This window comes from Mus caroli, chromosome 2 (genome assembly GCF_900094665.2).
Source record: "Mus caroli chromosome 2, CAROLI_EIJ_v1.1, whole genome shotgun sequence".
Lineage (NCBI taxonomy): Eukaryota > Metazoa > Chordata > Mammalia > Rodentia > Muridae > Mus > Mus caroli.
The window spans coordinates 170,663,177-170,675,667 of record NC_034571.1 but is presented as its reverse complement, the minus strand read 5'-3'; the positions used below and the strand labels follow the sequence as shown (position 1 = coordinate 170,675,667).

At 50.6% G+C, this 12,491-nt stretch overlaps 1 protein-coding gene across 1 annotated transcript in view; it reads left to right on the top strand.

Moving 5' to 3' along the window:
* Positions 1-2,205: 2,205 nt before the first annotated feature.
* The window catches only part of Kcnq2 (potassium voltage-gated channel subfamily Q member 2), a 59,510-nt gene continuing 49,224 nt past the window's right edge, over positions 2,206-12,491 (top strand). The window contains exon 1 of the mRNA XM_029468670.1: positions 2,206-2,666. Within this exon, the coding sequence (XP_029324530.1) occupies positions 2,371-2,666 (296 nt within the window). The 5' untranslated portion in view covers positions 2,206-2,370. The remainder of the gene's footprint in view (positions 2,667-12,491) is intronic.

Below are 12,491 nucleotides of genomic sequence, written 5' to 3'. Positions count from 1 at the left end.
TTCAGGGGACGCGGGTACTGGCAAAAACTTTAAACTGCTCTTTGACATGGTAGGAGTCAATGTGATCTTGTGGGGGTTTTTTTTGGTTTGTTTGTTTTTTGTTTTTTGTTTTTTGTTTTTGTTTTTCGAGACAGGGTTTCTCTGTATAGCCCTGGCTGTCCTGGAAGTGATCTTGTGTTTTGATGGTCCAACATCTCTGCCTGTTGAGCACGATGAGCAACATCATGTAGTTCAGCAATAGCTGAGCAGGGAGCCATCTCATGGAGAGAGGAACAGGCTGATCTCCAGGCGGGCTGTCAAAGAGGTGCTGAAGGGACAGCGCCCGGCTGAAGGATGACTCTGATGTGGGCTGCTAGCGCTTCAGCCTGGACCAGAGCTCTCCCCAGCTGGAGCTGGGCTATCATGTGCATCTGATTTTTTTTCCACCACCTCTCTCTGGAATCTTGTTAATGCAGTCTTGGCAAATATGGCCTGAGCCTGTAAGCTTTCCCTATCTACTTTTAAGTAAAATGAAATTCCTGTTGCTTGCTTGACCGGGTGTACACGACCCACTTTCCTGGATCTTCAGGAGGCCAGCTGAATGCTGGTAACCGAGCTGCTGACAGTGCATGGCCCACAGGTGTNCAAGATGTGGTATTCAAAAAAATCCATAAATGATTAATGAGCCAGCTTCCTGGGAAGACATCTTAAGCAGAGGAAGGAGGGAGCTGTAAGCCACAATGAAGGAGTCACTTTCTAGAACCTTCTGAAATGTGGCAAAGCTGTTGGTACAAACAACATTGGTAGAGAGCAGAGCTCTTGGGAATGCAGAGATCTCTACACCAACTTTGCTCCCCCATGAACTTTCCCATTGTTGGGTGTGTGTGTCATACTCTACAGTACCAGAAAGCTTGTGGGCTAATGGCTCATAACGACTTCAAGGGTGTGTCCCTATTTTCCCCCCAAAAGAGAAGATGAGTAAGTAAGATGGTATCTGTTGGTGTTGGAACTCTAGAGAACCTTGACCTTTGCCTTCCTTTCAGTGCCTCCTCTTGGAACACATTTCCTTCCTAGGGAACCAGAACCTTTTATCCCTCAGGGCTCTGACTCACCCCATCCCCAGACAAAATTTCTCTGTGTGCTCTGGCTGTCCTGGGACTCTCTCTGTAGACTTGGCTGGCCTCNATCTCACAGAGGTCTGCCTGCCTCTGCCTCCCAAGTGCTAGGATTAAAGGTTTGCACCACCACTGCCCTGTTGGGGCTCTGATTGTCCCAGGAGGGTGGATAGAATGAGCTAGGCTCTTCCCAGTTGCCATCTACGATCTGTAATCACTTATTTAGTTATTTTAAAAATACTATTTTGAGATTTGTTTATTTTTACGTTATGTTTAGTGGGTATGTTTTGCCTGCATGATATGGGCACCACAAGCTTTCAGTGCTCAAGAAGGCCACAAGAGGTCTTTGCATTCTCTGGCATTGGAGTTAAGTTCCTAATGTCATGTGGGTACTGGGAACCAAACCCAGGTCTTTTCAAAGAACAGTCAGTGCTCTTAACTACTGAGCTATCTCTCCAACCCGACTTATAAAACTTACAGTTCTTTTACAGAGACTTGAATGGAAGGAAGATGACCCAGAGGTGATGGTAAAGCCAGCCCGTGCAAGGGAGTGGGCAGCACTTCCCTCCCCCCCCACCCCACCCACACACACCTTGTACCTTAAGGCCTCTTCTGACTGGGTGGGCCAGGCTGGTGCCTCCTCCTTAACCATGTCCAGTTGGCTCAGTAAGCCTGGAGGTGGGCAAGGATTCTGCTCTAGGCACTGCTCTGGTTACCCTTAGAGAGCCTGTACAAATTTCCCTGCACACCCAGAGGAAGTGCTGGGCCTTCTTCACGTCTGGCTCTCTTGATGCTAAGAGCCAAGATCCTGGTGGGCTGAATCTTTAACACCGAACTTGACAATGGCCAGGATCCTCCCAAAGGTGTCCACTTGCCGACTCCAGGTCAACTCTGGTGCTTTGCCCTCTCAGCGGTGACAGACAGCAGGTCTAGACTCCCCCTCAAGGATTACCGGGCTAGGAGAGCGGGAAGGGTTGTCCTGTGAGGCAGTACACCTGGATCAGCTCTCCCTGCCTGCCACTACAATGGCGTCGTAGGGGTTAAGGCGGGCGGGGCGGGGCGGCGGGAGGAGCCCTCGCGGAAGCCGGCCAGGCACCGAGGCGCGCGCGGAGCCGGGTGGCCGCAGCGTCCCCGCGCGCGGCCGGGCCAGGTAGGAACGCAGAGCCGCAGCCGCCTCGCCATGCGGCTGCCGGACTGGAGGCCTGGGCTGGGGCCCGCGCCACCCCCCGCGCGCCGCCCCCGCTGAGCCCGCGCCCGATAGGGCGCCGCAGGCACCATGGTGCAGAAGTCGCGCAACGGTGGCGTGTACCCCGGCACCAGCGGGGAAAAGAAGCTCAAGGTGGGCTTCGTGGGGCTGGACCCCGGCGCGCCCGACTCCACACGCGACGGCGCGCTACTCATCGCGGGCTCCGAGGCCCCCAAGCGCGGCAGCGTTTTGAGCAAGCCGCGGACGGGCGGCGCGGGAGCCGGGAAGCCCCCGAAGCGCAACGCCTTCTACCGCAAGCTGCAGAATTTCCTCTACAACGTGCTAGAGCGGCCCCGCGGCTGGGCGTTCATCTACCACGCCTACGTGTAAGTGGCCCGCGATGTGGTGAGCGGTGGGCCTGGCGAAACCCTGGCCCGGCCNCGGGTTGATTGCAGGCGCAGCTGCGGTGGACTGAGGGGCCCTGGTGTGCGTGTCCGCGCGCGCGCCTGGTTCGCGTCGTGGGCGTGGGGTTTGGGTCGTGGCATTGCAGTCTCGGGTTAAAGCAAAGGATAGGGATTGGAGAGTGACTTTGGAGATCATTCTGTAGTCAGGGACTGTTTTATTTGGNGGGTGGGGAAGGGTTACGGCTGCCAGGCTGGGTTGTACCAGCCCTTCCCCCGCAGGACGGGATGTACAGGCGCCCCAGCCCCCCTCAGCCCGAGAGGCCCCTCCCCACGGCCCGCAGCGCGGAACAAAGGGCCGGCTAGGAGGGAGGGCGGCTCAGCTCTAGGTCTGAACTCATTCGCCCCTCTGCATCCCCGTGGGTTCTCTCCGACATCCAAGTAGGGGCAATGCAGAAGATTGGCCTCTTCTCAGCCATCCTCCTAACCTCTTGCTACCTCTCTGAGCTTCCGGGTTGCAGAAATGGGGAGAGGACCTAACGTCCCATCACCTCAGCCCTGGGTGAGGGCAGTTGTCTGTACTCATCTCGGGAGGCCCACTCTTCCTGTTCTCTACACCCTAAGTAGTCCTTTTGTACCTGCTGGTGATCTCGCTACACATTCTGGGCTTTAGATCCTTGAGAGAAGACTATTATCTCCTAGTACTGCCAGCTTTGGGCCTGGAAGGGGCTGCTCCTGTCCCCAAGTCTGGGACTCCTTCTGGGGCAGAGCCAGGAAGAGTCGAACCTGTTTCACGTACATATGAGTGTGTGTGTGTGTGTGTGTGTTAGTATGCATAACCTCCCAATGCAAGGACGCTGGCTCTCCTATTCCAGTAGAACCAGGGACAGAGGAGGAGCACTAAGACTCGGCCATTTTGTATGAGAAGCATCATTTGGGGATGGGAGTGAGATCCATGTTCAGGAAAAGTCTCTATCGAGGTGCCCACCTGTCCTGGCCTTGACAGGATATGTGTCCCATGAATGGGTCTGGGAGTATTCTGAATGTGATATGTGAATAGGTTTGGTGACAAGGAAAGGTCCACAGAGGGAAATTACTGGATGCCTGCAGAATGATGTCCTGGGGGTCATCACAACCTATGAGTAGTGTGTGTGTGTGTGTGTGTGTGTGTGTGTTCCTGTGGATAGTCCTGAAATTCTCCAAGGCAAAGATTTCACCAATAAGGCTGTCCAAGGGGAGCAGCCTGTAGTGTCAGCCCCTACCCCCTCCAGAAAGATGAATTTGATTCTCCCTTGCNCAGGGTCTCGTGCTTTTCTTTACTCCAAGGAAGAGTCCATGTGTCCCTAACGGTCCTTTTGCTGTAGCCACCACCTCCTTACCTGTCTTGGGGTCCAAACATTTCTACTTTGGCTGGCTGTAGACATCCAGCCAGGTCCTGGCCTGAGGTGACTCCTGGGACACAGACAGGATGGAATCCTGTGTCCACAGGGCTGGGTATGGATGCCCAGGCTGGCAGCATTATCTAGGAATCTTTGGGGGGAAGGGTCTGTAGCCTCTATGGTGCCCTGTTCTATCCCTAAGTCTGACTGGTTGGTTTCTCTGCTTCTGTTCCCTAACAGTAGAAGCACCTGGAGCTCCAGCCCAGTGTGGGAGGTCCTTGCTTTATGGGATCTGTGTCCCCTCCCCATCTACATTTCCCACCATAGAACCACTCCTGCCCCCTGCAGTGTCCCGGACTTTAGGATTTAGACCATGAAGACATACAGCATGCTGCAAGTCCCTTGGCTTCTATACTTTGTGGCTGGATCTTTCAGGGCAATGTCTTGGGATTAGGGGCAGGAGGGAGAGCATTGAAGAAGAATAGAGCCTTTGGTTGCTAATTCAGGGCCAGACACAATGTCTAGACCCAGAACCCCTTTCATCAGTAAGGTGGTAACAGCCACTCCTGGCTTCCTGTACTTTGTGAAGACCAACTGATATCTTCCAGGATGCCTATTGATTCCATTGTGAAAGGTGACACATCTCTGATGTCTTTGTTGCTCATGACCCATGCCCCTAGTTTCCAGGCATGGAATCCTCCACACCGATCTTTGTCTAATTTAGGAAGTCCAATAGCCTGAGATTCCTGAGCACGTGGCAAACCCTTGTGTGGACTACTGGTCTGCATGGACTGGGTCACGCTGTGTGTTAGGCAGTGTTTGGTTTGTTCATTAGTTAGCAAGGATGACACAGCCCCTCNTGAGGCCAGGTAGCTGCTTGAGAACAGATCCAAAGCCCATAGAAATGAGTTTCTCATTTAAGGAGTATTGGGTGTTCCTGGGCCACTTTCCTTCTTCCTTTGGCCATCAAAGCCTGGTCTGTGAGATGTCCAGACATATCAATCTCTTGGCTGGTCCTGCTGGATCTATGAAGGTCAGCCACTGCCCAGAGTCAGGAGGTGACCACTCTTGGTTTGGACCTTGTTAGGCAAANTCAGACTCACTGGCCACAGGGCTCTTCAGTTTGCCTTTTACAAAGCAATGCCTTTATGGACTGCTTGTGAGAGATGTTTTCAGAAATATCTCTGCACTCAACCTGGAAGGTCACCATTTGAAGTACCCAGTCTCCTCTGCCCTGAAAAGGGCGANCCACAGCGAAGACAAATCTAGGCAGAGGTGGGAGTGTTATGGGGGCCTTAGAGGAGTCATGTTCATCTGATGTGCTCGAGAGCTGAGTGGGAGCTCCAAGTAGCTTAGGGACTTAGGGAGAGGTTGCTGGGTTATGATGCCCCTATCACATGCTAGACTTACTGTCTGTGGCTAGAGGAGCATGATGGGGAAGCTGAGGCTGAAAAAGTCTTCCTGTATAAGCTGGGATGCGGCCTGCCTTAGAGCTGAGAGCTGAGAGTGTGGACAGCTTGTTCTCTTCAACATCCAGGCCAGTGGACATCTAGAAAGGCATGGCATTTGAAAGAACTAAATGGGAAACCAAGTCATGGGGGGGCTGTACTTTGGGTTCTGGGTTTACCCATAGCTCAGCTCTTTGGGCCGATCACCAAGGCTCCTTTGTCCACAATGTACAGGTATCCCTGTTGAGACCTTAGGAGCCCCAGAACCATTGCCATAGGCTGTCAAGCCAGGTGTCACCTCCCATTTCACAGAAAAAGTAGCATCCAGGACCATGTCCTTGTTCAAGGCTCTTTGGGTGCTTTGGACCCAGATAGGCCTCCTTCCCCCAAAAGAATGGTGTCTAGGCCGCTTTGCAGGTCCTTCTCATCCTCCTCAACTGCTTTTAGCTCTGAGGCTGGCAAGGGCCATGGAAGTTGGAGTAGGTGGGTCATTTGAGGAGTAGTTCTGATCCTCATCTGAGGCAGACAGGAGAGGTGGTTACTCGGAGTACCCAGGTCTGGTCTCTGACTTATGGTGTGTGGCAGTGATCAGGAGAAGAACCCCTATCACTGAATGGTGTCGTGTGCCCAGCTTCTTTCAAGTAGCAGGCCTTCCTGTAGCCTCATTGATCGAGATCCAGAGAATCTTATGGAATTTTCCCAAAAGATGGAAATACCTCAGAGAGTTGTGGTTTCCAGGGAAACCTGTGTTTCTCATCGGGTTTGCCCACCTTCTCAGGCCTGCTCAGTTTCTAACCCTCACTGATATCTTAAAGGGCACTGGAGAGAAAGAATAATTGCAGTCTCTTTGCTCTGGTTATNTGTAAATCTTTAANCATCCTTGCATCTGTAAAGAAATGATGGATTAGCAACTAGGCAGGGAGCATTCTGGGCAGGGTTGCAGATGAGAGCAGAGAAATCTCATTTTTATGGATACCAGCATGAGTCGGACATGTAACGCCATCTATATGGAGACTTAGAAGGACACACAGCATATCACCAGCCTGGAGAACTTTGACATGGAGACTACTAGGTCCTGGGAATGCTCCCAGATGCTGGCCTTGATTCTGAAATAACTTGAATCTGGAGTGCATCCGAGGATCTAGTGACAGTGTCTGATAGTACAGCTGGAGCCCAGTGGTGGGGTCTTTAGTGTCTTTCAATGAGCAAAATAAACAGGATTTTGTTAATACTCATGATCTTGGATATTCCAGGGTGTCCTGGGTGAGGTGTTCTGACTCCCTGTGGGTGAGAAAATGGGGCTGGCGTGGTCCACCACACCACCTAGTGTGAACAGTGAATCCACTACTCACTGTAAGGTTGAATCTANGGAAATAGGTGAGTCCCTAGGACTAAGGGCTNCTTGGAGTACTCTGTGGAGGGTACTAACAGCTGTATTTGAGCATATGCATCCTGAATTGACACATAAAAGGACGGGGAAGGGATGTGGCGTGTGCTCTGAACCATCTGTGCATCCCTGCTGTTGGATGGAAGGGTTGGTCCTGGCCCCGATCCTGGTCATATCCTTTAAAGGCTGAAGTGGGCCCCATTTTGGGAGGAGAGTGAGCTCTGATNTGGCAGCTGCTGTNCCNTGGTAAGGCAAAGTTGATAAAGAGCAATGCTTCTTTTCAGGGACCTTGGTGTGTGGCCCATTTCTTACTACAAATAGTGCTNNGCTGGGCCTTGGTGGCCCGTGCCTTTATTCCCAGCACTTGGGAGGTAGAAGCAGGCAGATCTTTATGAGTTTGAGGCCAGCCTGGTCTACAGGGTGAGTTCCAGGACTGTCAGAGCTACACAGAGAAACCCTGTCTCAAAAAACAAAAACAAAAACAAAAAACAAAAATAAAACCAACCAACCAACCAACCAACCAAACAAACAAAAACCAACCAAACCAAATACACTGAATAAAAGCAGACTGTTTTACCATGTAATTACCTATGTGTCCTCCACCCACCAAGTATGCACCTTTGTGCTATAGCTGCTGGGGTGGGGTTAGCAGGGGACTTTTGTTACCCCTCAGGGATGAAAGATGGCAGAGTTTGGGACTAAGGGCTCTGGATGGCCCTGCTTCCATTGANCATCTCAAGAACCAGTTTCCAGACTCCAGTTTCCTTGTTCATAATATGTGAGTGACGTTCCTGGCTGGGTGTGGATTTGAGTCACTAGACACGAAGATTTGTAAGTGCTGATGTTCACTGGCTTGTGATGCCTGAGGTTTTGCAGAGTAAGACGTTATCCAGTGGGATGTGAAAGTCTTGGGACTATGGCTGGCCCAGCTGTAGACAGTGTCTCTTAACCTCCGGTTCATCAGCCAATCCTTAGACAAAGCCTCAGGATACAGTCTTTACCTTGATCTTGGCAAGATGATTTGGGCCACCGTTTAACAGGAGACACAGGTTTAGAAGGTTTAGACATGAGTTATGAGTGTCAGAAGCTTGCCAGTGGGCTAGCTCCAAGAGTGCCAGCCGTTTTCCTAGAACCATGAGATTTTGTGTTGATTGGCAGTTTAAGATGTCTTCCTCCGTGGAACTGAGTAGCATGCGTGACAGCACCCTAAAGGTTGGGTGTTGAGGAGAGGAATGATTCTGGATGGAAAAATATAGTGTGCAGGTTTTTACCAGTAAGTCCCCCAGGCTGCAGGGGAACTGCTGAGCNAGCCCTGTAGACATCTGGTTTCTACCCAGACGGGGATGAGTTAGTTGGCTTGGCTGAGCCCCCTTCACAGTGAGCACGGTCCTCTGTGTGTGGATGCCTGCCAAGCACGGCCCTTTCNCTTTCATGGCTGGAACTGGGCTTTGCTTTCAGACAACAATTTGCTGACAGCTCCAGGAGCTTCTTCAAACAGTGCCTCACTCACCGTGACGCACCAGGCACCAAGCCGTCATTTGGAGGAGGAAACCCAGTAGCACCTGTCTAACTGCCAACAACAGCAGAAGCAGTTTATCTGATTTGAGATGAAATGCAGGGTGGTGGTGGTGGTGGTGGTGGTGAGTAGACCTCTGACTGTCCCCAAAGATCAGTTTGACAGTGACTCATGGTTGCCATGTGCCTGCCCAGCCTGTATAGCTAGGCCTCCCACTGGAGTCTCTATACGAAGTGAACTCCTATTTCTGCTTTCTTGCTGACATTTTTTTTTTATAGTTCTCAGAACCCCAGGTGTGTCCCATAAGCTGTGTGCAGATGCTGCACTTCATGTTCATGCGTCCAGGGCTAGGTCTTTCAAACAACTGTCTAGTGTGGAAATCTGCTCAGGATTACTGCCTTGTGCAGGACAGAGGGCATCAGGAGTCCTCCCGGCATCTTCATGATCTCTTTTTTATTGTATGTGTGCAGGTTTATGAGTTCATGTGTATAGAGGCCAAAGGTCAACCTTATTTGTTGTCGATCAGGAGCTATATCCATCTTGCTTTTTGAGACAAGGTCTCTCCCTTGAATTTCACTAGGTTGCCTCCTCAGCGCTGGGATAACAAAAGTGTACGTCATGCCTGGCTTTTTAAGTACAAGTACCAGGGATCAAACTCAGGTCCTCATGTGTGTCAAGGACTTTACCAACTGAGCTGTCTCCCAGGCCCAATTTCATTCTCTCATTCATTCCTGGAACTACCCAAGGCAAGGAACCTAGTGNGCGAGANTCCAGAGGGACACTCTGGGAAGGATTTGAGCTCTTGAGCTATAGAGCAGGCTGCCCCCATTCACTCCTGCAGAGCAGGTGGTCTTGGTCTGGGAATAGAGACCCACCAAAGGGAAGCTCTCAGAATGTTCCCTGATCATCCATCCCTGTCAGTCTTCAGTGAGCTAAAGGGAGTGGCTGCTGGGACCATCAGAGCCTTTGTAGAGGAAAAGAGGATTCTGGGACAGTGCCTTCTCTGCATGGAAAAAGGAGGCAGGCTGTGTTCCAGACACACCCTCGGTTGTCTTTGGGCTCAGCTGGGTGTCTAGCTGGGACAGAATTAGGTCTTACATTTCTTTTCTGATATTGGGAATAATTTTGTGAANGCCCAGCTGGGCTGTTATTATAGAATGTTCTAGTGAGGGTTGCTTGAAAACAGCATAGATTCCTTAATGATCTCTTTGGTGTCAGCAACCTCCACAGTACCACTTGGGGTGGCATCTGCAACCTCCACTTGAGATGCCATCCCCTGAGATCTCTCTTTTCCCCTAAGTCGAGGGGCTCTCCTTGCTCCAGGTTCTGCCTGGTCTCTGGCCCCTTCCATCCAAGAGCCACTGGCTTTGTCCTGTGCTGGGGACTTTGTAGGGCTGGCGCTACTTTTCTGCGTTGACTTGGAAAGACACTGGCTGTGGAGTACAAGGGAGGGGACGATTTCTTCAGGGGCCCCAGGTTTGGGAAGCAAGGTAGAAATGAAACATTTTTGGGAAGCCTGTGCAGAAGAAGCTGTGTTGATGGAAGGTGCCATGAATGTGGGAGGCTCTGAGCCGGATGTAGTGGTGGTGAGTGATACCTGGAAGAGGCACATCAAGGGTGTCTGGAGCACCAGGGTCGATGGGAGACTATTTGGATGCTCCATTAATTTTTGTTTGTTTATTTTTTGAAAACTTTATACATAGATACCAGGTGTCCTGGTCATATCCATCCCTATTCCCCCTGTTTCCCTCCTCAACTGTCTTCTCTATTTCATGTCATCTCTTTTTATTTTGTCTTCAAGTTTTAGATTTATTTTTACCTTATTTTGTGAAAAGGTTTTACCATGTAACCCTGGCTTGCCTAGACCTTGATATGTATACCAGGTTGGTCTCAAATTCATAGAAATCTGCCTGCCTGCATCTCCCTAGTGGTGGTCACCACCACACCTGGCTTTTTTATTTTTAATTTTTAGAATACACTGAGTCCAATTAGTATGGCCTTTAACACATGGGTGTGGGGTTATCCACTGGGGCATGGACAACCTACCAGTTCTCACCCTCCAAAGACAAGTGACTCTGCATCTGTCAGCAGCCATCAACTGGCAGTAGGTCCTCAGCTGTTGATGGGACCTTGGGAGCCTCTCCTTCCTCTGTGTTGGAATTATTAACTGGCTTGATCTTGTTCATGTGTTGTGAGTTCATGTGTGTGGCAGCTATGTCATGTCGGAAAAACCTGGGGACATATGAGGTGATTTGCCATGCAGTGATTCCCCACACTGGCCTTCTCTCTAGTCAGCTGCGTCTCCTGGCTTCTCTCTCCTTGAGATGTTATTTATGCACATTCCTGGGGTGCATTGTAGACCACCATGGAATCTATAATGGCCATACACTTGCCACCTGCACCTTNCCAGTTCTGATGTTTTCCTCTGCTGGGTGTCAGGGAGATGCCCAGGCCCCACTTTCAGGCCCACTGCCNGGAGCACGTCCTAATGGGTGAGAAGGGTTCCTTGCTGATGGAAATGAAGGACATATCTGAGATCTGACCACTGCTAGCATTGCTGCTGTGAGATTCCCAGATGTCTTATCACACACCTCTGAGCTGTAGAAGATATTGCAAGAAGCTTTTAACGACTGCAAAAATGTCCTCATCCAGAACATTATTTCTCCTCAGGCTAGATACACAGATATCGNTGCTTGCTGTTCATTACATTTGTAGAAAGCCTCTGGTGGGAGAAAGCATGTAGAGCAAGGGTCTGGGACCATGCCTGCCACCCCTCCTATTCAGGTGGCCAGCAGAGAAGAAGGCCTGCTATTCTTGGGGAGGAGGAGGTAGGAGTTTCTGTATTCCTGGAATTGGGAAGGGACAAGAGAAGGTGGGGGTTGCCTCTGTGGTGCTGACCATGGTCCTGGACTCAAGTGCACAGCGGTATTTCCTTGTGAGCAACAGAAAAGCTCCACAGTGTGATTGTTGCCCCTGCCTTCTCACAAGATGAGGCTTGGGTTACCTTTGTTAGCCTTGGAAGGGGCAAGAGCTTGGGGAGTTATTTCTAGAGGGTTCTAGGGATTGTAGGACAAAGACACAGGTAGGTTTCCTTCTTCCTGGGTCAGCATGGAAAACCAACCAACCAAACAAACAAAAANCCCTTCTCCATGATGGTGCTCCATGACACCTTGTTAAATTACACAAGTGCTGAATTCTAGCATGCAGAAGGNAATTGCGTGGGCAGACAGCTCTGCAGGCTCTGGTATGACCAGCTTGCTTTGTTTCTTACAGAGCACTTGGTTATGGATAGTGTTTCTTTTTATTACATGCCCAATGCAGGAAATTGGGGAAACTCTGGAAAACAAGAGGTGTGTTTGTGCCTCCTGCTGACTTCCATAACTCTGTGGGATTTTCTTACAGATCAGCTGTTCTGCGATGTCCTATGGACCATTGGAACTCCATCTAGTTCACATGGGAACACTCAGTTTAGGATAGTGTCTGAGTCAGTATCCTGTATGCCTGTATGTCCCCACGTACCTCTGTTCACAGGAATGTCCTGTTCAGGAGGGCCATTTCTGTAGGATGTACTTCTGATTGTGGCCGTGTCTCGTGTTATGCTCATCTAGATCATTAGGAAAGCTGGTGAGTAGCAAGGGTAGCCCAGGAGAGGCTCATATCAGGAAAAGGTCCTGTTTGAGGGGTGAGCTTTCCATCATTGGCTGTACACGGCTGGGAGAGAGTATTTAGAAATGATCAGGAATTAACGCTGTGAGCTTTGGGGCCAGCTCAGGAGCACAGCTTGGGCAGGAGGCATGGGCATGCCTGTCCATCAAATGTGGGATAGTGGGTGGGGAGGCCTGTGAGCTACTCTGTCAGGAGATCCATTGTNGGGGTACTCTGAGCACCTGATGGGCCTCCTGAGCCATGAAAGAAAATGGAGATTCATACTCAGGAGGGGAGAGGTTCCATGGTGAGCTTTCATCCCAGCAGTTAGGGAGAAGTGTTTTGTCTTTCCTTTCCTTTCCTTTCCTTTCCTTTCCTTTCCTTTCCTTTCCTTTCCTTTCCTTTCCTTTCCTTTCCTTTCCTTTCCTTTCCTTT